General features: G+C 40.1%; 1 protein-coding gene across 2 annotated transcripts; it reads left to right on the top strand.

The window, feature by feature from the left end:
- Positions 1–9,921: 9,921 nt before the first annotated feature.
- On the top strand, positions 9,922–26,479 carry FAM177A1 (family with sequence similarity 177 member A1). 2 transcript variants are annotated; one of them, XM_006043849.4, is made up of 6 exons: positions 9,922–10,303; positions 10,401–10,521; positions 16,502–16,675; positions 23,419–23,485; positions 24,070–24,167; positions 24,467–26,479. In XM_006043849.4, exons 2-6 carry the CDS (start codon positions 10,429–10,431, stop codon positions 24,671–24,673), a joined length of 639 nt encoding a protein of 212 aa, XP_006043911.3. In that variant the 5' UTR covers positions 9,922–10,303; positions 10,401–10,428; the 3' UTR covers positions 24,674–26,479. The 2 variants fall into 2 exon arrangements, with proteins under 2 accessions (XP_006043911.3, XP_006043910.3); XM_006043848.4 differs by lacking the exon at positions 9,922–10,303 and having other exon boundaries at positions 10,314–10,521.
- The last annotated feature ends 592 nt before the right edge of the window (positions 26,480–27,071 follow it).

Genomic DNA, 27,071 nt, shown 5'->3' with positions numbered 1-27,071 from the left:
GCCACCTCATGCGAAGAGTTGACTCATTGGAAAAGACTCTGATGCTGGGGGGGATTGGGGTCAGGAGGAGAAGGGGACGACAGAGGATGAGATGGCTGGGTGGCATCACTGACTCGATGGACGTGAGTGTGAGTGAACTCGGGGAGTTGGTGATGGACAGGGAGGCCTGGCGTGCTGCGATTCATGGGGTCGCAAAGAGTCGGACACGACTGAGCGACTGATCTGATCTGATCTACCAATATACAGAAGCTAAGTTACTAAGAGTAATATATCCCAGTTTCTGGAACAGTTCTGAGCCAAGTCCAATATTTAAGGGTGATCAGCTGAACACATCAAACATTAGGGGAATGTTAAGGGAATCAGAATGAAGCCAAGTGAGTTTCTTTTGTAGGACTTCAATTTGAGTTCCTAGTCGGAGATGACTGAGCGACTGAACTGAACTGATACCAAAAATACTTATCCAAGTATAGCAGGTGGTGGTTAAGATAGCATGGATATTTCCATGTTCTGCCAGAAGGCAGTCCAAGGCAAATCAGTTATCTAATATAACATGAGTGAGTGAGTTTAGAAAAATTTTTTGATCACTTAATGCTATTAACTATGGCATTAGCTATGTTGCTTTGGCAGAGAAATTTCAAACCATATTGTCAAGGGTTCCAATTCTCCACTTGGGGAATAAAATTCTTAGATAGTTCTGAAATCCCTTAAAAGAGATATCTCAGCAGAGGTGGGAAGTAGAACATGGGTGCTACCTGGTAATTTCTGGAGAACTGAACACAAAGGGGCCAGTAAAAGCCCTAGGGCACATTGAGAACCTGGGGTTGGGCGGTGTTGAGGCAGGACATCTTCCACCCACAAATAGAGACACAGCCAGATGGGGCACAGGGAAAGGAGTCAAAGTGAGATTAAATCATGGGTCAGTTATATTTGAGCAGCCTTTTAGAAGCATATTCAAAAGCAGAGACATTACTTTGCCAACAAAGTTCCATCTAGTCAAGGCTATGGTTTTTCCAGTAGTCATGTATGGATGTGAGAGTTGGACTGTGAAGAAAGCTGAGTGCCGAAGAATTGATGCTTTTGAACTGTGGTGTTGGAGAAAACTCTTGAGGGTCCCTTGGACTGCAAGGAGATCCAACCAGTCCATTCTAAAGGAGATCAGTCCTGGGTGTTCTTTAGAAGGAATGATGCTAAAGCGAAACTCCAGTACTTTGGGCATCTCATGTGAAGAGTTGACTCATTGGAAAAGCCTCTGATGCTGGGAGGGATTGGGGGCAGGAGGAGAAGGGGACGACAGAGGATGAGATGGCTGGATGGCATCACTGACTCAATGGACATGAGTTTGAGTGAACTCCTGGAGTTGGTGATGGACAGGAAGGCCTGGCGTGCTGCAATTCATGGGGTCGCAAAGAGTTGGACACGACTGAGCAACTGAACTGAACTGAACTTAGAAGCCTTCCTTGTAGGGACATGTGGGGATCATCATGAGGATATATTCTGTTGCACAGCAAGGTAAAGATGAGAGCCAGGGTTTCTCGGTTTTATTGGAACAAATGTTCTAAGAACTATTGAGGTTTTTGTCTGATTCTGTTGACCAAACAGGAAAAAGGAGCTGTGAATTCAAGTAGGCAAACATGGTATGCTGGGAAAATAGTTAATTCTATACAGGATATGATGGAGGGATATTAATAAGATTGGAAATAGCTAAGGCAAGGTAATCCCATTGTTTGATGAATGAGTCTGGGGTTCCCATAGCATAGTCGACAGTCTGTTGGATTTCCTTCAGGGGCTAGACTGGAAAATGCAGACTAGGGCATTATTCTTCCAGGCATAAAGGTTCTGGATGGGTTTTAAGAAAGTATAATAACAAGTAAAAAAACTATCCAAGTAAAATCAGTTATTTTAATACAAAGAGAAGAAATGGTGGCTCATGGCTTTGGTTAAATAAAGAATACTAAGCTGAATAGATTAGTTGAATGGCCAAAAATTGGAGCTAGAGGCTTCTTTCCAGGAGAGTTCTGACAAGATACATGGTTTTCATAGAATTACTACCAATGGAGGATGCTCACTGTGTGTAGTAAGGTAAAGAGTATTAATAAACCTGAAGCTACAAGGAGGAGTCCCAAAAGTTCAATTCGCCAGTCCTTCATAGTTGAATTTAAGGGACCAAAGGACCTGGGTCACTTCCTTTAAACTTTCATTCCAAGCATGCACCCAAGCATGAAGATTTTCACTCCCAGATAATGTGTCTATAAGGAGAAGAGCAGCAAATTGCTGTTATCAGTTATTACATATTGAAGGAGATAAAGCAACTTTGTGATAGCAATTGGAACAAAGAAAAACAAAGATTTCATTAATAGTGATTGTGGAATATACTGGCCTAACCTGAATCTTGGGAGAGTTGTCTATGTCTGGTATCATTTGCTTTACTCGGTCAGTTTCAGCTTTAAGTCTCCAACTATTTCAGAAGCCCATTCAGGTAGGGAAGCCTTTTTCAAATGAGAAGCATGAATCTAAGAATCAGTGCCTTTAGGTTTACTGGCACAAAGCACTTTTGTGCCAGTAAAGAGTACCTGATCGAGTCCCTTCCACCTGGGCTGCAAAGAGTCCTTTAAAAGTTGTCTTTTCCAATGAACATAGTCCCCTGGTTGTAAATTGTGGTATGCGAGTTCTTCATCTCCTGGGAGTGCTTTACTATGTAAAGGTTTCTCAACCAGGTGCTCATTTTTCTTTAGAGTCTTAATGAGATTTTGGCAATAATGTAAAAGATATCCCTTGACTAGAAGGGGCTTGTATAACTCTGAGTCAAGAATTGTGAGTCATCAAGTAATTATGTCAAATGGTGACAATTTGTGTCTTCCAAAGGGTGTAGATCTTAAGTTTAATAAAACCATGAGTAGTAATTTGGGCCAAGGAGACTGAAAGACACTGAGAGTTTTGCCAATTGTGGTGTTTTATATTTTTAATTGGATAATTGCTTTACAATATTGTGTTAGTTTCTGCCATGTATCAACATGAATCAAAGGTATACATATGTCCCCTCCCTCTTGAACCTGCCTCCCACCTCCCACCCCACCCCTCTAGATTGTCACAGAGCACTGGGTTTGACCTCCCTGTGTCATATCGCAAATTTCCATTGGTTATCCATTTTACATATGGTAATGTATATGTTTCAATGTTACTATTTCAGTTTATCCCTCCCTCTCCTTCCCTAACTGTATCCATAAGTCTTTTCTCTATGGCTGCATCTCCATTGCTGCCCCGCACATAGGTTCATCAGAACCATCTTTCTAGATTCCAAATATATGCTTTAATATGTGGTATTTCTTTTTCTATTTCTGACTTACTTTACTCCGTATAATAGGCTCTATGTTTATCCACCTCATTAGAAGTGACTCAAATGTGTTCCTTTTTATGGCTGAGTGATATTCCGTGTTTTTATTATGCTGTTAGTTCTTTTGGCTTCCTGGTGGCACACAGTGGTAAAGACTCCGCCTGCCTAGGCAAAAGACACAAGAGATGTGAGTTTGATCCCTGGGTCAGGAAGATCCCCTGGGGGAGGAAATGGCAACCCACTCCAGTATTCTTGCCTGGAAAATTCCATGGACAGGGGCCTGGCAGGCTACAGTCCACGGGGTCACAAAGAGTTGGCCATGACAGAGCAACCAAGCACACACACACACACACACACACATTAGTTCTTTCCATTTGACCAGAGGATTGAGGCTGATGGGTACAGCAGAAATGTTGTAGGCTAGACTTCACAAGCAACATTTGGAATTTGTCTAGTGCGATGGTACTTTTATCATGTAATTCCAAGAGAAGTCCCCACGTGAGAATAATCCCTTCCAATAATGTTTTGGCCACTGCAAGGCTGGCTGCTTGTCTGCACGGGAAGGCTTCCATTCAATGACAATACATACAAACCATCACAAGAACATGTTTGGATCCTTGAGAGGGAGGCAGCTGGCTAAAATTCAGTTGCTGGATAGTAGAGGAACCAGCAGGTAAAGGAAAGTGGCCTTGAGAATATGAATAGGTTTTGGTGGGTTATACCTCAGACAGATCTGATACTGTTGACATATTTGAGCTGCTACTATGGGAGGTCTCTCAAAGTATTGTTTCCCTCAGGCTATCACTTTATCAATTCTTTAACGAGTTATTGCCTGTATTAACTTTAAGATGGTTGCTTGAGTGACTGCAGAAAGAGCAGGATGGTTGTCTGGCCCATACCAAAGCCAAGGATGTTGGTCAAATGTGCACCCTTCAGAAGCCCATCAGTATTCTTTCCTAACTGTAGCATGCACTTTCCCGTTTCTGATAATATCCTTTAAATCTTGGGTGTCCTTCCAAGTAGTACACAGTTAACTGGGTGTGAACAGTGACCAACAGAAGTTTCTTCATGAAGCCTGAGTTTTGTAATGCTGTGGCCTCAGCAACTCTGTTAGCCAGTCAGTTTCTCTTTCCTTCAGTGCTGTCTTTGGAAGGCCTGGCAACTTACCATTGCCAGCTGTCGTGCAGCAAGATGGCATCCAGCAAAGCCTTAACAAAGGGGCCATTTTCAATTTCACTTCCCCACGAGCTCAAGAAACCTCTCTGTTTCCAAAGCATTTCAAAGTCATGAGATCCTCCAAAAACACAACTGCTACCAGTGTAAATGTTAGCACATTTGCAGAGGCTAAAGTGTGCAGGTGCAAGTTAGTGTGTATGGTTCAACTTGTTGGGCTGAAGAAACTAGGGGCAGAGCACTGGATTCTATTATGTGACTGCATATCCAGATTTCAGTTGTCCAGCACTATTTCATAGATAACAGCAAAAGATGTCAAGCTTGTCTAAAGGTGTTTCTTGCAATCTGGATGCAGACTAGTCAAAATACCAACTGTGGTTATGCAACCATGTGAGGTCTTATCTGTTGCTGATGTTAAGAGGGTAGCAGGATTTAGAGCATTACCATAACACAAAAAGACATTTGGAGAGAAAAGCAAGATGTCATAGAATGTCAGTCAGTGAGCAGATAAGAGTGTGTGGAGTGCCTCAACCAGTTAAGGGACAAAAATCCATAAGGGAGACCTCAAAACTGTCTGTTCTAGAACCTGCAGAAGGGCAGTGGTGGCTGCTATTGCTTGGAGGCAAGGTGAAAGATCTTGACCTACAGGCTTCAACTGTTGGCCCTAAAAGCCAATAGTATCTGTTTCCCCCCCATGGGACTGAATGAGCTCTCCAAGGGGGTTTCCTGTTATTAATAACTTCATGAACCAATAGAAGAAAGGGAAGAAAATAGTTAGGGTCCCCTACAGCAGGGGCTGTGGCCAACTGAACATTTAAAGTTTGAAAAGCTGATTCAGCCTCATTATTCCAAACAAGAGGATTGGGCCTCTGCCTTTTAGCAGGGAAAAAGGTTTTGTGCATACAAGAAGAAATGAGGAACCCAACTCTGCAGTAGCCTGTTAGTCCAAAAAAGCAACTCAAATGGCACTTGGTGGGAAGAAGTGGGAAACAGATGTGCCCTTGACATGTGACTCAAGTATCTTACCTGGGTTTGAACAAACTGGAACTTTCTCCTTGAGACTTCTGCCTTGTGTGCTAGCTGAGTTAGAGGGAACAGGCTGTCCTTGAGGCATGCTTCCTTAGAAGGAGAGCATGACAAAGTCATCAACACATCGAAGAAAAGTAGAGCTGTGGGCAGAATTCACACTGGCCAAGTCTCCTCTCACTATCTGTGAAAAGTAAGTAGGGTTTTCTGTGTAGCCCTGAGGCATAATGATCCAAGTATATTGATATCCTTCCCAAGTAAAGACAAACAAGTACTGGCTATCTGGATGGACAGGAAGGCTGAAGAAAGCACTACATAAATCTTTAACTGTAAAGAACTGTGTGCTCAGAGGGATTAAATTGAGGATGCTGTGAGGTTGGGGGCTGTGGGATGATGTGGTATAACTATACTGTTTATGGCTTAGAGATCCTGAACGAAATACCAACCTCAGGAATGAGACTTGCCTGTGGGAAGGACTGGTGGGCTACAGGGACCAAAGCATGAGATGATGAGTCGCTTCTGGAAGTGTGCCTTGACAGTCGGATGAATTCCTTCTAGGGCCTCAGGCCTGAGAGAGTATTGTCTGAGGTGAGGCAAAGGTTTATTAGGATCTACCTGGATCTTAATTGATAGCGCCTAATCAATAAACTTAGTTGTGTCCGACTCTTTGCGACCCCATGGACTCCTCTGTCCATGGGATTTTCTAGGCAAGAGTACTGGAATGGGTTGCCATTTCCTTCTCCAGGGGATCTTCCCAACCCAGGGATTGAACCCCGGTCTCCTGAGTTGTGTAGGCAGACACTTTACCGTCTGAGCCACCAGGGAAGTCCAATCAATAACCTCAGCTATGCAGATGACACCACCCTAATGGCAGAAAGTGAAGAAGAACTAAGAGCCTCTTGATGAAAGTGAAAGGGGAGAGTGAAAAAGTTGGTTTAAAACTCAACATTCAGAAAACCAAGATCATGGCATCTGGTCTCATCACTTCACGGGAAATGGATGGGGAAACAATGGATACAGTGACAGACTTTTGGGCTCCAAAATCACTGCAGATGGTGACTGCAGCCATGAAATTAAAAGATGCTTGCTCCTTGGAAGAAAAGTTATGACCATCCTGCTGCTGTTGCTAAGTCACTTCAGTCATGTCCGACTCTGTGCGACCCCATAGACGGCAGCTCATTAGGCTCCCCCATCCCTGGGATTCTCCAGGCAAGAACACTGGAGTGGGTTGCCATTTCCTTCTCCAATGCATGAAAGTGAAAAGTGAAAAGTGAAAGGGAAGTTGCTCAGTTGTGTCTGACTCTTAGCGACCCCATGGACTGCAGCCTACCAGGCTCTTCCATCCATGGGATTTTCCAGGCAAGAGTACTGGAGTGGGGTGCCATTGCCTTCTCTGATGACCATCCTAGATAGCATATTAAAAAGCAGACACATTACTTTGCCAACAAAGGTCCGTCTAGTCAAAGCCTTGGTTTTTCCAGTAGTCGTGTACAGATATGAGAGGTGGACTATAAAGAAAGCTGAGTGCTGAAGAACTGATGCTTTTGAACTGTGGTGTTGGAGAAGACTCTTGAGAGTCCCTTGAATTGCAAGGAGATCCAACCAGTCAATCCTAAAGGAAATCAGTCCTGAATATTCATTGGAAGGACTGATGTTGAAGCTGAAACTCCAATACTTTGGCCACCTGATGTGAAGAACTGACTCATCTGAAAAGACCCTGATGCTGAGAATGATTGAAGGTGGGAGCAGAAGGGGACGACAAAGGATGAGATGGTTCGATAGCATCGCTGACTCGATGGACATGAGTTTGAGTAAGCTCCGGGAGTTCATGATGGACAGGAAAGCCTGGCGTACTGCAGTCCATGAGGTGGTAAAGAGTTGGACACAACTGAGTGACTGAACTGAACTGAATGAATGTGTTCAATGTTGTTTGAAGAGGTAGACCATAATGTAGAAGGAACAGAATCTAACAAATCCTTGTGATGGGGAATCTCAATATCAGGACGAGAGTTGGAGGTAGACCCTGAGGAGTCAAAATAAAAGTGTATTTCTCCTTTTAGGGAAAAGAAAATATAAGTGTGTAATTTTCCCAGGAGGTCTTGGCCCCCAAAAATGTACAGGGACAGAAGTAACTAATGAGTCCCCTGAAAAGAACCTATCTCAGAAGGCAAGGGGGCTAACTGACTTACCTTCACAACCATGTTTGGAACTCACACCATTTGGACCATTCTGGGACTCTAAGGAAGAGGGCCTGAAGGCTGGTGGGGTTCAAGACACAAGAGTGGTAATAGCCTCAGCTCCTATAAAAGAAGGTCCAACTCTCCCAATGGTGCTAGTGGGATACTGGAAAGACCCCAAACTTTTCTCAGGACTTCATGAGTGTTTGTTTACAAAAGGGAGGTGCATTTCAAATTTCTCAGAATGTTCATGAAAAGGGTCCAAGAGGGTAGCTTTGGGCTGCGAATAAGGCCTTCTTTTGAACTTTGGGTAATTCTTCCAGTGGCCAGGCTGATTATGATAGTGGCAGGGACCTAGCCTTGAAAGGAACCCTGGAGAGAATTTTGGCTTTTCTGTTGAGGTGGCTGCTGAGTGGCAGTGGTCAGATGCTGCAGCTGCAAATTCATGATTTTAGTGGTCTTGCATTTGTGTGTAGGATTGTTTTAGAGAGATTATTCACTAAATTCACCAAATCAGGAGTGGCCATTGCTTCCAATTGAAAAAGTGCATTTTTAACACCTTTTAAACTTTTTTTCTTGTGCATGATTATGAAACTATAACTTGAAATAAATATTCTTTACTAAAATATATATGTACCTATGCCAAAACCATGACGTCTTGTTTTTTATCTGATGGACACTCCTGGTTATTGAGTTTTTGTTTTCCCAGCCTTTCACAGAAATAGGTATAACTAAATTTACCTTTTTAGCTCTACATGCATCATTAGATAACTAAATTTAAGTAACAGTTATATTTTCAAGTAAATTATAGTAATACCGGAATTTATCTTTTTGTCACAGGTATACAATACAACCTATATTACAAAGTGAAAGAAAGATTTGGCATGTTGTTTTGTTGTCTACTTTTAGTTGACCTGTGACAGTCTGGAGATAAGGACAAAAATGTCAATGCCCCAAGTAAAACCATTAGAATCGCTGTGCTTTTCTCTTGCTATAAGTTGTTTTTTTGCAAAAGACTGCTCTTCAATTGCATATTTGTGTTAAAAAGTAACTATTCTAGTTCCTCTTGGAATGTGACTTGCATTTTGAATTTTCAGTAAACTAAGAAATGTACTTGTAAACCATGAAAATAAGTTCTGTGGCAGTGAAAATCATGATTTGATGTTAAATTGCCAATTTGCAAAATAAAATCATGCAATTAAAAACATTCCACTAATTTTTTTTAATGATATAAGCTGTTGATTACCCTTCTTGCCAGTTAACAGGAAAGGGATTTTTGAATACATGTAATGTAGAACAACTGGCTTGTTTTTGACAGCCAATCCATGGAGCCTTTAACAATCGGTTCTTTATTTTTCTTTTCAACTTACTGCAGTTTGTTTTTGCTGTTTTGGATTGTCTCAACTCCTTCCTATTGCCACTAGACAGCACTTGTGTACCTTAGCAACAATAGATGATGAATTTCCATCTGATTTAAAAAATATAGATGGTTGTCAAATAAGCAACTTCTGTTTTTAAGGTTTTCAACTTGGTTTTTAGGTCATCATAGTTATATTCAGGATAGAAAGTATACAAGAATATTAAGCAGAAAAAGAATTTTGCATAGGAGAGAAAGGAATAACTAAGATTGTAGCCGTGTTGGGCCTGCAGACACAGAAGATATTGTAGGCCATAACTTTGGGGAGTATTTATGAAATTTGACTGGCTTGAAAATCAAATTCAAAGTATCAAATGAAGCTCCTCTTCATGATCAAAATAGTGTATTTTATTTTTGACCTCTACAAATGGTGAAAATTGCATGAAAATTCTCATACTAAAAAACAATAAAAGACCACTTACCTGGAAATGCTCCAACCACAGTAATGCAATAATGATTGCAATCATAACTTTTTAATTTGGTTGAACACTGGGAAAAACTGTAAAAGTCTGAAATGTTCCCTCTTACACACACACACCCCTAAACAGATAATAAATTATTCCTCACATTTGTTATTGTAAAATAGAAGCTTGTTACTGCCCTTTGCTCTTCTTCAGGTCTCACTTTTTTAGTTACATATAAAATATTTCATATAGGTGGAAACAAAATTCGCCTTCGAGGCTCTTATTTCAAGGTATCTTGGCTAGATCGCCATCCATAAAAGAAATGGAATACGTAGCACGAATCTTTCATTAGAAAATATATTTTCAGCAGTCACATCTCATCACAAGTCTTTGAAGCACACTACGAAGCTGCTCATATTTCAGAAGTACTGAAACCAAAGTCTGGGAATGACTGCCCGGGATGCAGTTGGTGAGCGGCTGCGTGAAGATCCAGAAGTCAGGTTCCCGGTACAGGTACGAGACATGACGTCACTGGTGGTGCCAGGCGGCGAGCTCCGGACCTGGGCCGGGCCGGAAACGCTGCAGCATAACGCCCCGCCCTGCCTCGCCCCGCCCCGCAGTTGTGCAGTCTAGGCCGTTTCTGGCAAGCCCCGGGTGCCGAGCTGGATGGGCGGGGCGCCAGTAGCCCCGCCCCATACAAGCCCCACCCAAGGCCTCCCTGCCCCGCCCCTCCGGCCGAGGCGTGGCGGGGCGCGGCGCTAGGCGGGCCCTGCCGGTGAGTCCCACTTCCTGACCTCTGGCTCGGTCCGCAGCTGGGTGGGGAGGCGGAGGATGGAATTGGGCTTATCGGCCATAACCTTGTATCTCGCCAGCGCCAGCAGTCCTGTGGCGGCGACAACGATGGAGCAGGAGCCAGCGAGCCGTGAGGAGGCACAAGCCGTGAATGCCTCGGGAGCTGCGGCCGCGTCGGCGTTCAGGGAATCGGCACAGCAGGTAGGTGGGGCCGCAGATGGTTGCGACAGCCCCGAGGCTGAGTGAGGCCAGAAAGCCCCGCCTCCTGTCTGCCTAGTCCGCCGCCTGCCCTTTTGGCCTGTCCGGCCTTCCTTCGAGCAGGCCGTCCGCTGGAGGTTCCGTATGGAGCTCTTCTTCACAGTGTCCCTGCCTCTCAGCGTCGGCTGGAGGGAAGGGGCGAACGCCCCTTTAGTCGCGGCGCAGCTGGGCAACGCCTCCGCTGACAGCGCCGCAGACTCCAGGGAGGCCTCGAGTGTCGCGGGGTGAGGTTGCGGCTTCGGGTCTGCGATAGCTAGAAGGAAGGCGTGTACCCGAAAGGCTGTCCTTGGAGTAGCAGGAAGCCAGGTGGCGATGGCTACAGTCACTTCTCAGTCTCTCCTTTTGGGAGCTCCTTACTTGGCATCTGCCCTTTGGTTAGCAGATAGCAGCTAGGTAATATGCGTTTACAGGCTTTTCCCCGGCATTTAATCCTTATTACTTGTGCACAAGGTGTACGTTTATCCCCATTTCTCCAACGAGATAACTAAGGCCCAGAGCTGCGCTGTCCAATAGACATAATGCTATCTGCATTGTAAGTTGTATTTTCATTTAAAAAGAAACCAGTGAAATTAATTTTGATATTCTATTTAGCCCAGTTTGTAAAAAAAAAAAAAAAAAACTTGCAATTTAGATGACAGTTACCACTGAGATATTTCATTGTCTCTCTGTGCTAGTCTGAAATCCTTTGTGTATTTCAACACATCTCTTGAACTAGCCACATTTCAAGTGAGTCTTAGCCACACGTGGTTAACTTATGTATTGAATAGCGTAAGTTTAGAGCATTAGGTAAGGTTTGGAGGTCTGTTTTGTTTTGGATTTCGTGTCTAAAATAGTAGTAGTAGGATCTTTGGCCAAGTAAAGCTAATGAAGGAATGGCTTTACCTGAAACCAGCTCGTGTGCTCAGTCGTGAGCCGAGTCATGCTCAGCTCTTTGGGACCCCATGGACTCTAGCCCGGCAGGCTCCTCTCCATGGAATTTTCCAGGCAAGAATACTGGGGCGGGTTGCCATCTCCCACTCCAGGGGAGAAACCAGCCCAGGAGTATGCAGTTTTGATGTTAAAAACCCGAGTTGCTTCTGTGTAAAATCTTCCCGTCCTCAGTGAGAGCAGAGTTTTTGAGTGGCTTCATTTTTAAGAATAACTACTTGAATGTAAGACATTTCCCCCAAACTCCAGATTCCTGGAGAATGGTGCCCAAATGTTTGTTCTAATATTATAAGTAGTTTGCATTAAAAAAAAAGTTGTCCAGAGGCTAGACTATATATGGAGTTGTTTTTTCTCCTGCTTAGGAAGGAGGAAGGTAACCTGCAAGAAGGAATTTGAGGGTAACGCTAAATGGTTACAAAGCCACTTGTCATGTTCAGTTGAGTCGAGACCTCTTGTTGACAGGAGGTATACTTGAGCTGACCCTTTTAGTCCACAGTGTTTGATGTGTTTTCCATTTGATTTTTCCTTCTGTTACTGGAATTGTTTCTGTCACGATTTCAGCTTTGAATCTCTCTAGTAGCAAAGTATACATACCTGTACTGATTTACTAGATGAATGTCGGAAGAGAGTCTCTTTGTTGCAACTTAGTACTGTTATGTTATTTTTGCACTCTTGGTTAAAAAATAAGAAAATAAATATTCAAACGTAAAGAAGGCCCATAGAGCAAAGAGGAAAAAATCATAGGGATTCCTCCCCCATCACCCGTTTCTCACATTCACTTTCACCAAAAGTAACTGTTAGGTTTCTGGTGTATTCTTTCTGGGATTGCCTGTGCATATATAATCTTGTTATACACAAGTGGGTTCATATATACACACAGTTTTCTAACTTTCCCTTTGTGCTTTCTCATGCACATTCCTGTAGCAGAAATGTTTCCGGGAATCCCAGATCTATGCCCAGTTGACCACAGTAAGAGGGGAGAGGCCACTGAGCTGGAGACTTGGGTGGAAGGAGAGCCTGCCATCCTCTGTTTATCAGAACTGAGAAATCCCAAGGGTCATGTCGGGAAGGAAGTAAGAGACAGGAACTTGGGTGTGTGTTTAGAATTAGGCTTCAAACCAGGCCATTCAGCATCTGCTCCAACTAGACTTTTAAGCAGAATCTCAGCTTCAGTATTATTAAAGGAGTTAAAATTTCAGTACTACTTGTTCATTTGTTTTATTAGCACCCCTGCTACCAAGCATGATGTGCCAGGAGCTGTAGGCTAAAGGATATAGCAGTGAAGGATACACATTGTGCCTACTTCCATGTTGCTGATAACCTATCTAGGGAAGATGATGCAGAATAAATTCCAAGTGTAATACATGTTTTTAAGAAGTTCTGGGCACTATGGGAGTATATAGAAAGACAATTGCCGTTGAAAACAGGCCAAAGAAATAAGATAAGCAGATTTAAACAGTACAGTTAACCATGAAAGATAATAAAATGTTAATTGACATTGCAGTTCATAATTTCCTGGTGTTAGAAAATTGTTTTGTCAGATCATTGGCCTTTGTTGAAATGGAGTTTGTGTAGTTGGCAGTGACAATTTTCTTACCAGCAGGTTTATTGTTTATCTGTAAAAATGAAACCGTTGCAATTTCAGAGAATAGCTTTCGTAATTGTTGGAAATTTTGAATCAAATTATTTTCTGGTTGGTTTTACCTATCAGTATCTCCCTTAACTAACTCCCACCCCACTTCCTTGCCAAGCAGAGGCTGGAATCACATGGCATAGGTTCTTTCACAGATTTTTTTTTTCTACTTGATAATCTGGTTCCTTAAGATGAGGGATTGACAAACTATAGCCTGTGGGCCAGATCCCACCAGCCACTGACTTGTATAAAGTTTTATTGGAACATAGCCTATTCATTATGTATTGTCCATGGCTGCTTTTGCAGAGTTCAGTAATTGTGACAGAGATTACATGGCCCTCAGAGCCTAAAATATTTACTATCTCTCCTTTGTGGGAAAAGTTTACTCATTCCTGTTTAAGCTGCTATACCTAAAGCTTGGGTTTTACTGTATCAAAAATGAATATTAAAAATTTCAAAGAAAACTTAAATGAAAATCTCTTTAATAAAGATCTTTATATGGAATGTGATGATTAGAATAAATAAACTGCCTTTTGAAATTGCATATTATGTATAGAGTATTACTCAAAGTTCTGTTTGTACTTAACTAACTTTGGCATTAGAATGAAAAACGGTGAATCATGTTTCAGCCTTCCTCTTTGTAGTTTTTTTTAATTTTAATCTTTTTGAAAAAAATACAGCCAAGAGTCAGTTAATGGAGTTAGTAGATAAGTTTATACCAGTTGTTATGACCCAGCCAGAATGTTTTTATTCATTAAAGCTGTCTAAAGAAGACAAAATAGTTAAACCAGTGAGAGACACCCTTTCTCCTTTGCCTGTGTCTTAGAAAAGAAAACTTAAGCCAATGAGAGATTGCTAGAGGGAGAATGAAAAGCTTCTTCAGCTCTGAAGGGGGTGGGGTGGGGTGGAATAAGGCATCATGATGGACTACAAAAGGTCTCAACTCTGTTCATTGATTGGGACTGGTGCTTTAGCATCAGATCCACCCAGTTTATGTGATGACTGGAGATCTAACCCAGCTCCTCTGACTTTTCCTTGCCTATAAAGTCTTGGTCCAAAAGGAGACATTTGTGTCAGGACAAGCATAAACCAAATTTCACGTGAAGGGGGAAAAAATGAGATTGGGTAGAAATGGCTCACCATGCTTAGGGATTGGTGATAGAAGAACGATGGTGTGGGTGAGCCATTTGTTGTCCATCTTATTTATGGATACTATAAAGGGGTGGTTTTTCTTTATTAAGGACTAGGATATATTTGAAACCTCAGGACAGCTAGGGAGAATTGTGGTTTTGTTTTTCAGGTTATTTTATAGGTAGGCCATGTTGTCAAGATTTTTATCTCAGTTTGCTCTATATCAGTTATAGTTGCTGTCAGTGATGTTCACGTGTGTCATGGAACAATGCATGGGTTCTTTGGGTTGGGTATACCTGGATTCAAATCCTGGCCTATGACTAAACTTACCTTTGGAAAGTGAAGGAAAGAGAAGAACCATATCTGTTTTTTAAGAAGGACTTCAGAGGGTTAACAGGAAATAATTCATAAGAATAAAGTTACTTATACTTGCATAACTGGGCAATTCTAGGCAAGTCCATTATTTTATCAGTGCAACTCCATATCTTTGCAGGTGCAATTCAAAAAACTTTTCTAGGTTTGAACAACAATCATGAGTTTAAATTATGTGTTGGCATATCTCCAACTGTAAGAATTCTTATCATCATGCTCAGTCACATATGACTCTTTGCAACCCCATGGACTGTGACCTGTCCTGAAGTGGGTTGCCATTTCCTCCTCCAGGGAATCTTCTCGATCCAGGGATCAAACTTGTGTCTCCTACATCTCTTGCATTAGCAGATGGAATCCACCTGCCAATGCAGGAAATGTGAGTTTGATCCCTGGGTCGGGAAGCTCCTTTGGAGAAGGAAATGTCAACCCACTCTAGTATTCTTGCCTGGGAAATCCCATGGACAGAAAAGCCTGGCAAGCTGCAGTCCCTGGGGTCACAGAGAATCCTTATAGAGGATAAAATTTTTGAACTCTGGACTCAGTCCTGGACAGTCCCACCAACATGAAGTCTAAGCATGCTAGTCATTTTAGGTTTAGGTTTAAATTTGAACCAGTAATACAGGAACATTCTCATCACAATAAATACAAATAAATCACATCACAAATAAAACAACAACAAAATACACAAAGCATAAAAAGCCCACTTGACCACTCCTTTACCTGTACCTCCTTCCCCATCTTTGTACCTAACCCGAGGGGTAACCAGTGTTGTCAGATTTTTTTTTAACAATTACTTGCGCTGTGCTTTTTTGAAATATCCTTATTAAGAAGATACAAGAGAGGCTTTCTTAGGAATTTAAACTTGCGACAAGATGACAAGGAAAAGCTCTTCATCCTCTCCCACAAAATGTGTTTGCTCTAAGTTTTGGAACATTGGCTGTATGTGTGAGGTAAAATGAGTGTTTCTTTAGGAATGAAGTTTGGATATAATTAGAATTCCTTAGACTATTATAGTTTTAAAATTTGTAAAAATATTTTTACTATCAGGAAAACTGTTATCCTGTATATATTAGTGCCTGAGAAGTTTGGAAGTTCTCATATAGAACACTGATGGCCTGCTTTCCAGATTTGGTTTACAAATGAGATTTATTTGACCTGCATGCTGATTTAAAGTTTTTCAATTTTAATGTCTTTAGTTGGGGCATGCTTTTGTTTAAAGCTCTACTCTTCATCGATAGCAGTATTTACGCATTTTTGGTACCTGCTTGGACCTAAAAGGCATTTGAATTTGGGACTTCCATTTTGAGAAAAGGAGAGGTTCAGAATTAAGCTGAACTGGTTTTGGTTTGCTCACACATAGCTTAACTCAAATCTAAAGACTTACCAGGGTTACCTAATACAAATTATTTTTTTATACTACATATCTAACATATGTATATGTATCTGTATGATTTTCCTTTGATATTACACATTAATTCCTTCATAATTCTTTAAAATTATTGATGTCCAGCATATCTTCATATATTATACAGCATTGGAATTGCTGTGACCTAAAGTGTGCTGCTTGATTTCTAAGCTTTTGACTTAAAAAGTTTAATTGGTTAAGTTTTATTTTTTAACCTTGGTGGTGAGTGTGCAGAGGTTTGCTTTGTTACTCAGTTCATTAAACCCTTCATTTTTGCTGTCAATATTCTTTTATGTGTGTGGCCTGTCTTATTTTTTTTTAAAACTGTTTATAGACTGGCTTATATTTCTTTATTCTCTAAATAAAGCAACCCCAAATAATCCTTTTTTTGGTTATATGGAAGAAAATTAATCTCACTTGAAACTCTCCTTTTCCTGATTTATTATTGACATTAGATGAGTAATGAAAGAGGCTTTGAAAATGTAGAACTGGGAGTCATAGGAAAAAAGAAGAAAGTCCCAAGGAGAGTCATCCACTTTGTTAGCGGTGAAACGATGGAAGAGTACAGCACAGACGAAGATGAAGTGGACAGCCTGGAGAAGAAGGATGTTCTGCCTCCTGTTGATCCGGTAGGTGTGAGACTGATGAGCCTTTTGTCAGTGGGTTTTGTTCTAGCTGATTTGTTTCCCTTAATCACTGAATGGAAGGAACCATTTGCTGCTGCTGCTGCTGCTGAGTGGCTTCAGTCGTGTCCGACTCTGTGCGACCCCATAGATGGCAGCCCACCAGGCTCCCCCATCCCTGGGATTCTCCAGGCAAGAACACTGGAGTGGGTTTCCATTTCCTTCTCCAATGCATGAGAGTGAAAAGTGAAAGTGAAGTCGCTCAGTCATGTCCGACTCTTAGCGACCCCATGGACTGCAGCCTACCAGGCTCCTCCGTCCATGGGATAGGTTTAAATAAACTATATTCTGGTTATAATATTGTGTTTTGATTTTGGTAGAAAGCAGTATTTTTACACAGCATGGATGGACCTCTTTCCTGTCTTGAGTAATGTGAATGGTTTATTTTTGAGAGTCAGAAGTTTTTTGTTGGCATGGATAGGTTTCTTTCAGATTTACTTCACTAAGCAGAGTGCTTGAATTCCTGTCCCTTTGTATTAAATGTTACATACCGCTGATGGTTGTCACTTCTTTTTTATATCACCTCGTTTTGATTAGGAGTGTATAGTTCTTAACTCTGTGTTCCTCATCAGCTGAACTTAAGAACTTCTAAACTATTAAAGATGTGACTAAAAAATTACGATTAGTTGTACATTTTTAAAAAGGGAATGTTGCCCTTCTAAGTAGTCATTTTGAGAGTTCAGTTGCTGAAATATTTACTGACTTTGTAAAAGGTACTGTTTTAGGTGCTGGTGATACAGCAATGGGCAGTGTAAATTTATGCTCTTACACCAGTAGACAGAAGGGTAATAAACAATATATACTGTAATTATCAGACTATGGATAGTTCTATGAAGAAAATAAAGCAGAGTAGCAGAACAGAGAATTATTCATTTAGATTTGGTTTAAAAAGTGTTATTACTAGTTTTTCTTCAGATATGGTTTTAATAAATAAATTTTAGTTATTAAATCAGATGCAGATTCTCTATTGTAGCAAACATTCAAAGGACTGTAAAACAGTGTACTTTGAAGGCAATTCCAAATGCATGCAGAATACTGTAGAAGTGTTTCCTGCAGTGGTAGAGCTGTTAGGTGGAGTGTTCTATAGGTGTCTGCTAGGTCTGGTTGCTTTATAGTGTTGTTTGTCTTCCGTTGCCTTGTTGATCTGCTGCCTAGTTGCCCTATTCATTATTGAAAATGGAGTGTTGGAGTCTCCAACTGTTATTGTTGAATTGTCTATTTCTCCCCTCATTTCTGTCAGTTTCTTTTTCCATCTATTAAAATTTTCATTTCAGTTATTATACTTTTTCAACACCAGAATTTTCATCTTGTTCTATTATATAATTTCTCTTCACTGATACTCTGTATTTGATGTGACATTGCTATCATACCTTCCTTTATTTCTTTACATGCGTGTGTGTGTGTTTGTGTTTGTGTGAGTCGCTCACTCGTATCCGACTCTTTGTGACCCCATGGACTATATTTCACCAGGCTCCTCTGTCCATGGAATTGTCCAGGCAAGAATACTGGAGCGGGTTGCAATTCCTTTCTCCAGGGGATCTTCCTGACCCAGGAGCCTGCGTCTCCCTCGTTGCAGGCAGATTCTTTACCATCTCAGCCACTAGGGAAGCCCTATGGTTTCCTTAATTCTTTGAACATACTCAAAAAGGCTACTTTGAGTTTTTCCTGTTAAGTCCAACATCTGGTCACTCACTAGTAGTTTTGTTGTCTGCTTTTTTTATTTTCTTCCCAGTGTATGGGTCATGCTTTCCTGTCTCTTTGCATGTCTCATACTTTTTTTTTTGAAACTAGACATTTTAGATAATATACTGTAACAACTCTGGGTGGGCCCCTCTCCCTCTTCCCAAATCTCCACTACCCAGAATCTTGATTTTGTTGTAATATTTGCTTGTTTATTTGTCTAGTCAGTTTATGGGTTCTTTTAACAAATTCTGTTTCCTCCTCACTTGCTGTTCTCTGCTTCAAACTAGCTGGTCAACTACAGTTGATCCTGTATCTTGATAGAATCGAAGAATTTCTTCCCAAGTACCTTTTACCAAAATCTTCACTGATTTTGAGAGTACCCTTAAACTTGGACTTTTCCACTTCTGTTGCAGATGAAGTCAGTTCACATGGCAGAAATTAGGAGCAATCTGTGTGATGGCCTGCTTTTCCTCCTGGGCAAAATCTCTTAGGTAGAGCTCCAGAGTTGGGGGGTAGGGATAGGAGTGCATTTCTCTGTGACCCCCCTACTTTAGGAGCTGAATGCTCAGTTGAGGTTGGGAGCAGAAGGAAGCCTTAGGTCATGGCTCATCTCTTCTGGCATGGAACCACTGGCTAATGAACTGGGGTCGGTGCCCCCGTATTCTCACTTGCACCGTGCTCACGGTAGAGCCTCCCTTGTGTTAGTGGAAGCTGATGGAAGAAGGGAGCCCTCCCCTGTCAACCGCACTCACCTGGGAGTTAGTCTCAGGAATAGATGGCTTCTGGGCAGGTTGAGAAATGCTGATTAATGTCCCATTCTTTCTGGAAAGAAACACCTCCTGTTGGAAGCTGGGGGTGGAAGGAGCCCTGTGCTCTTTCTTAGTTGCACAAGTCTGCAGTGGACTTTACATTTCACTTTGCTGGGAAGGCCTGTGATCTTGGTTCACGTACTGCATACTCTCATTTTCTTATCACATTTTCCTTTATTTTCTTGATTAGTTATTTACTCATTTGTCATATACCCTTAGGACCATTTCCAGAGGCTTTAAATGTTCATTTAAAATAATTTTCACCAGTTTCACTGGGTCGTGGGTTCTCAGGGTTCCTCCCACTCTTTTGCCTGAAGTCCCTATCCATTCTTAAAATTGTAAGTTACCCTCTATGTAGCATGTTGTCATTGGAATTTATTTGAATTCTTATGCCTAAACTAAGACAAGAAACCTAGGTGATAAGAAACCTGTCTGTGTTTCCTTCACCGGAAGGCAGCGTGCTTAATCTTAATCCAAGCTGGCTTTCAGGTCTGGCCAGTCGTGGAGTAGTCACCTTGGGGTGGCCAGGACTGGACCCCCACTGCGCTTCCTGTTGTTCCCGTACCTCGACCGCTGTAAACAGTGCTGCAGTGAACATGAGAGTGGAAATACCTCTTTGAGATTCTAATTTCAGTTCTTTTGGGTACTACCCAGAAGTGGGATTGCTAGATCATATGGTATTTCTATTTTTAAGTTTCTGAGCAACCCTCCACACTGTTTTCCATAATGGCTACACCATTTTGCATTCACACCAATAGCAACTAAGGGTTCCAGTTTCTCTGCATTCCTCACCAACATTTGTTATCTTTTTTAGCAAAGTACCAATTATCCTCTCAGGTGTTAATCACTGAAGGCAGATCTAGCTTCACTTAATGTGAAGAGCAGATTGTCCATTTTCTGTTTGTTTCTGCTGCTGCTAAGTCCCTTCAGTCATGTCCAACTCTGTGTGACCCCATAGATGGCAGCCCACCAGGCTCCCCCGTCCCCAGGATTCTCCGGGCAAGAACACTGGAGTAGGTTGCCATTTCCTTTTCCATCTGTTTGTTTCTAATGCATCATAAATCTGAGAACAAAGAAATTTGGAAAAGGTATTGGCATTGGTATTGGTATGTTTATATAGAAGATTTGTAGAACTGACCCAGTTAAAGATAAGCCCAGATATTTTAAATAAAGATTTAAGAATAATACTCCTGGCATATGGTACCTGATAGAAAGTAAGAAATGGAGACCTAGGTCTTTTTACAATTTTCCTTAGATTTTTTACCTTAGATGTGTCTTAAGAACAGACATATTTCCAGTAATTCCTTTAACCCGTGGTAGTTTTGTTTAGGGTTCCTCAAATATGCATATATATGTGTATTTAACTATACACATTAAAAACTTTGATTATGCACATAATTGCTACCTATATAAATGGATTGATGCCTTTCATAATATAGTCAGAACTAAAAATTATCTGGGCTCAGTTTGCCTATCAAATTTTAAGAAAGGAAAAGGATGTGGGACTTCCCTGGTGGTCCAGTGGTTAGGACTCCACCCTTCCACTACAAGGGGTATGGGTTCAATCCCTGGTTGGGGAACTAAGATCCTGCATGATGCAAGGCATGGCCAAAATAATACAAATAAATAAATGAAAAGGAAAAGGACAGTATACTGTAATGGGGGTACAAGGGAATGGACAGTCTCATATATTCCTGGTGAATATTTATTGGTAGATTTTCCGTTGTGAAGTTTTACATTGTGAAGGGCGAGCTTTCCAAATTATTATATTTTGGGCCTAGTTTTTCTGCCTGTAGAAATAGAAGCATTTAAGAAATATGCTTAATATTTTCAGTATAGTAAATGGGAAAACCAGCAGGATAGAAAAAGTGTAATAATGTTGTAAAACACATGTATGCTTAGGTTTAAAATTTTTTTTTAATTTTAATTAATTTTTGACTGTGCTGAGTCTTTGTTGCTGCATGTGGGCTGTCTCTAGTTGCTAAGAGCTGGGGCTACTCTCTAATTGCAGCGCTCAGGCTTCTCATTGCGCAGAGCACAGGCTCTAGGCACGCAGGCTTCAGAAGTTGAGACACACAGGCTTAGTTGCTCTGATGCATGTGGGATCTTCCTGGTCCAGGGATTGAACCTGCCGTGTCCCTGCATGGGCAGGCAGATTCTTAACCACCGGATCACCAGGAAAGTCCCCAAATAGCAAGGCTTAATAGTTCACTATTAAGGAAGCGATAAATAATTATTCAGGAAGAAATAGATACTTAAATTTTTGAAGAAATGAATGAATCTACTAGAGTTTGCACCCATAACCTGGAAGTCTGGAAGACTCTAGGTCTTTACCAGTTCCCCTGTTAACTGGGACAGTGGTGGCAGTGGTGAAGCTGGTAGTGACGGCAGCGTCCCAGTAGCCTCGAGGTCAGTGTCTGAACAAAACGCCCCACTCATTCATTCTGTAGAATTTTGTGTGATAATGGTAGATGGTTTTCAGGAATCCTTATCCAGTGTCTTAGCTCTGGAACAGGTTTGACCCATTGGTAGTTACAGTCTGGACATTAGCAATTATTTTCTGTAGAAACAACCTCAAGAGAATTGGTCCAGTGGGAGATACGTACTTTGCTTCAAAATCTTGCTGAATCTTTTTCTAAGTAATTTCTTGGCCCTTTCACTTACTATGTGTTATAGAAATTGGTTCCATTCCCTTTATTTCTGCACTGTCCCACTTGCTGTAAGACATACGTAAACACTAGTGTTAGAGCATATTAAACAGAGCCCCTGAACTAACCCTTATCCCACATGAGAAATGCCTTCTGCTCTGAATACAGAAGATATAGCAGATTTGATCAGGGAGCCGGAAATATACAGTACTTTCTTGAATGTATTTGTTTGCTTGGACATCCATTCTCGTGTGAAGAGAGACAAAGGAGGTAGCTTTCTTGTGTGTCCTTTCAAAAATAGTATCACCTACTCTTCATTTTGTTTCCTCCTCTGCTTTAGCCTGTCTGCCCAGTCATATAAATATCCTTTTAAAATAATATTTGAAATATATGATGTTATTTTTTAAGGTAATTTGCATGAGAACTTGATTAGACACATAGTGTCCACTCAAAATGACTTGAAAGCCCTCAGGTGAAAATTTTTCCTTAACCAGGAAGAAAGGAAATAACACTGAAATTGGCAACCTTGTCAGCTTCGGATATCAGGAAAGGATGATACTTCCATTTCACCAACAGAAAAGAAGCAGTTTCTAGTGTTTGTGGTTTTCAGTCTTACAGATATTCTTGTATTTGGTTTTTTAATGCCCTTGTAATCATCAACATATCTTATCTAAGAAGATTATGGATTAAGGTTTATCTTTTTCTTCTCTCTGAGAAACCAATATGGAAACAATTACTAATGTATTTGATAGAGCCTATGCTCTATACTGTGTTTTCTTTTCATAAACAAAAATATTGGTATATTGAAGCATGCTCCTGTGACCAGTTTCCTCCATAGAGGCAAACTGTCATCCATGTGTCAAGCTTTATAGAAGTATTCTATGGAATTACAGCACCAAGGTTAACTATGAGGTGTGTAGTGTGGATGGCAGTCTGCCAGTGTTTCTAGCCTGCCAGTTATATGTTAAACTTTTCTTGGGTTGCATGGTCTAGTCCCTTTTTAATCCTTAAATTAACAAAAAACTCATCTTGCCACTTACTGGTTACTTATTTTCTTACACTGAAAGTTCATTTGATATGCCCTCACTTATCCTTAATTTCTCTGAACCTCAGTTCACCACTAAACCAGAAGTGTGTTGTATGTATGATTCCTTAGATCCCTTTCAGTTGACTGTATACACACTCTGATGTGTTTCTGAACAATGAAGACAGAAAAAAAAAAGCAGCAAGACAGGAGAAAGGAAGGCTCTGGATTATCAGTTCGTAAATAATCAAGGTTGTGACTTACCAACTCCATTTCAGTGACTGCCACTTTTTTGGGTTATTCCATGGACTTAAGGTGATGGTAGTTGTATGGGTGAATGTTAAATGTCTTTGTGACATTCTGTCTACAAAGCTTTTAATTTTTTTTTTATTGGATTGTAGCCTATTTGTTATACTATCTATAGAATATTCTATGTACCCACCAAGTATTTGACTGCTTCATCCTGGCCTAAATATATAGAATAAATTTAAGTATTAAGGTTCCTAACCTAACCTCTTGTTGCAGACAAAACTTACCTGGGGCCCCTACTTATGGTTTCACATGCTTCGTGCTGCCACATCCACCCTCTCAGGTATTGCTTTTTTGTTTGAATGTTGTATAACCAGTATCATATATTCCCAGAACAGGAACTTGGCCAAGTAGGGTGTTTCAGAAATGAAGGAGAAACAATGGGGAGTTTAGTCACGCCCTTCTCAGCAGCTAGCTAGCTACCACTGGAGATACTAGTCTAACTTATACTTCACCTTAACACATTCTTTAGCTTCTGGATGTGCTTTGAAGAAAAAATGACTGAAAAACAGCTATACTCATTTAGATACAGTTTTCGTGTTTGTGAACATGCACAGAAAAGGTCTGTTAGCAGTTATTTTTCTGTTGTGCCATTTCGTTCCCTGACATTGTTCTCATTCTATTTGGCTGCTTATTTATTCCCAGCAGTGTTATTGGGAGCCCAGAAGGAGCCACTAGTGTTTCTTGGGGAAATCAAGGAAGATACACAGATAAGATGTACTGAATGTTGATAATCTCTCCGAGGGCAGGGACTGTAAATTTTGTATTCCTTCAGTGCTTTGCACATAGAAAGGGCTCAAGAAATGTACATGGAATTATGTAAACCATTTGACTTTTGTATTTTTTTTATAACTTTTATATTTTTAGTTTGTGACTTTCTTGGAGAGAAGATTGCATCTGTTTTGGGCATCAGCACCCCAAAATACCAGTATGCAATTGATGAGTATTACCGGATGAAGAAGGAGGTGTGTCTCCTTTTTACATTTTCTTGATTCAGTTTCATTTGTTGTGGACTGAATGGGTTGCATAATGAAGACGTGTATCCTCTAGCTGTCCCAGAGATAGCCTCCTAACACTAGGCACTTCATTCTAGTCATTCTTTATCAGATTAGCATACATTGTAGAATTTTGTAATATTTAGATTTTCCTAGGATTGATGTGCACAATTAAGCTAGATTTCATTGTGCTGGGTACTGAAAGTGGGAGAAAAATACTGTTCCATTTGGACATTTATGTTTCAACTATTCTTGTTACTTCTTTTTAGGAAGAAGAAGAAGAAGAAGAAAATAGGATGTCAGAAGAAGCAGAAAGACAATACCAACAAAATAAGCTGCAGGCTGATTCCGTTGTTCAGTCCGATCAACCAGAAACACTGGCATCCAGTTCATTTGTGAATCTCAATTTTGAAATGGAGGGAGATTGTGAAGTAATTACAGAAAGCAAACAAAATCCAGTCTCTGTCCCTCTGTAGAATGAAATGACTATCAGACTTCTAAGGTAGTTTTTATACCAGAAACTTTCACATTCTCTATTCAATGGGTCTTGGGACTTAATACAATTATTTATATTTTAAATTATTATCAAGAAAGGGAAGAATATTTCTTTATTCTTAAACTCTATCTAGCAAAAGCCAGATTTGAAATTTGGATCTTTGTATTGTGCTTTTACTGTGTCAAATTAGTGCTTTGGTTTTAAAATGATCTTTAAAAAAGGTAAGGACATTCTAGAGCCTTAACCACCAACTAGGAAGAGTTAAATTATCAACCTTGTCTTTGTGTAAGAAAAAAAATGGGTAAGTTGCTGATGAAGACTAACTGGAGCTGATATTTGTGGTCTTGGATTAAAATGAGGATTTTTGCCCTAGATTTTCTCATGTTATGTCTTATATTTATATATCTAACCATTCATTTCATACTAAGGATGGTTTACTGAGTGTAATAAAAGGAGCACGAAAGAAGCATTTTGAATTTTCTTTCCTTGAGAATTAACTTTATTTCATGGGAAGGTGATTGAGTTTATAACACCAAATATTAAGATGGGTTTCCATTTTTAATGAAGGTTATTTAATCTTACTTTCTCTTTCAGTAGTTATTCAGATTTAAATAGCTAAGTTTGAACACTAGTTATGGGATAAATTTATTAATGTATTTGTATTCAAATAGTAATACCTAGTGATTATCCACATAGCATCCTGGTTATGTCAGTTATTCAATCCTGAATGCCTCCTCTGGGTCACGTGGTTGCAGGGTGATATTGGGGGACAAATGAAGACAACCCTCCAGGCATTCACTGTTAAATATTGTACAAGGTGCAGTGGTGGCATAATGAAATGAACAGTCATTAACCACTTTGAAGTAGCAACAGTGGATAGTGTGCTTGACCTGGTTGGCCATCCCTGTACCCACTGTGCCATTAGCAGACCTAAATGTATAATATGAAACTAATTTTGAAAATATTCCTGTATGCGTTCAGAATCTTATGAGGTATCTGTATGACTTTGATTTGTAACTTAATGTAAGGAGAAATGTATATTTTAGATATGGGGCTGCTACAAACCAATTCACAAACTTAAAGAGCCTTTAGAGATTAATCGTTGTTAATAGTCTTCTAAATAGCATTAAGTTCAGTCTTAAATATATCTGCCTAAAGTATAGCTTCAAACAAACAACACAGGTGCATTGGGCTTATTATGGAAGTCTGTTAGCGGTGAGCATCTGGCCACTAAATTCTTCAATTGAAATTTGAAGGATTTAGGAAGATAATTCTTTTTTGGACTCCTCAGTTACATGGATTCATAGTATGGTGGTTCATGGCATGTGATGGTGATCTTTTTAGTCATGGATATAAATTATATAATTTAGTGCTTAAAGGGTTAATCTTCAGATTATGTAATGTCGTCATAAATTACAGTTTACCAGTAAAGAATGATAATCTGATGTGTTCCCCTTGTTTTTATCTTCATTCGAGAAGATATTCAAACTCATATTTATTTGGGTATCCTGTAAAGGCAAGCGTATCTAAAGGTGACCTGAATCTTCTCTCTCTAGAAGTACCAGATGTAAAAGAGTTGACTCAGAAACTTTTCTGATTGTAGTAGAAGGAAGATAATGATTTATGAAGGTGTTACATTTCTTGAATTTTATTTTTACTTGTCCAACAATGGCCAGTTTGTAATGTTTATATAGATATTCACTGTGCCTTAAAATTTTATACTTTTTATTTATGCAGAGTATAAAATTTCCCATAAATGCATTAAATGGTTTTGTCTTATTTTTAAGCCTCTTTCACTTTTTCTTCCTTTCCAACCCGTTGAATAATTACTGCTCCTTCTGAATCATAGTTCATGCTATTCTACCTTCTTCTATTCTTTCATTTCTTAAAAACTAAACAGTATAATTGAGAATCTTTACACTTAATTATCAAATTCTCTAACAAAAATTCTTAACAAAATGGAGTTAAATTTTGTGAAATGTAACCCTGGCGCTGGTTAATCAAGCTAGACAGATTTTTTTTATACCAATGATTTTAATTAAAGTAAAATACTAGAATACTTTTTATTGAAATACTCTATTAAAATAAACATGTCCAAATACTTCCCAGAAATGAAATGACCCTTCTCTGATGAATGAGGAATTCTGTAATCTTTGATATACATAATACTTTAGAAGATTCAAAGTTAAATGATATGATTTAAACTTTCTTTCAAGTATTCAAATTCTTAACGACTAATGTCAGAAATATTCCAGGAAAACTTCCTTTATTTCTAAAGATTACGTATGTTTAAAATGGACTCCTACCGTCACCAGATCACACTTGCCATATCTGAGCTAAGTGTAACCATAATTTACTGCTCCTAATTTGGTCCCATT

The sequence above is a fragment of the Bubalus bubalis genome, chromosome 20 (assembly GCF_019923935.1).
Source record: "Bubalus bubalis isolate 160015118507 breed Murrah chromosome 20, NDDB_SH_1, whole genome shotgun sequence".
In the NCBI taxonomy this organism is placed as follows: domain Eukaryota; kingdom Metazoa; phylum Chordata; class Mammalia; order Artiodactyla; family Bovidae; genus Bubalus; species Bubalus bubalis.
The sequence above is the reverse complement of the archived record's forward strand: the minus strand, read 5'-3'. Positions and strand labels throughout refer to the sequence as shown.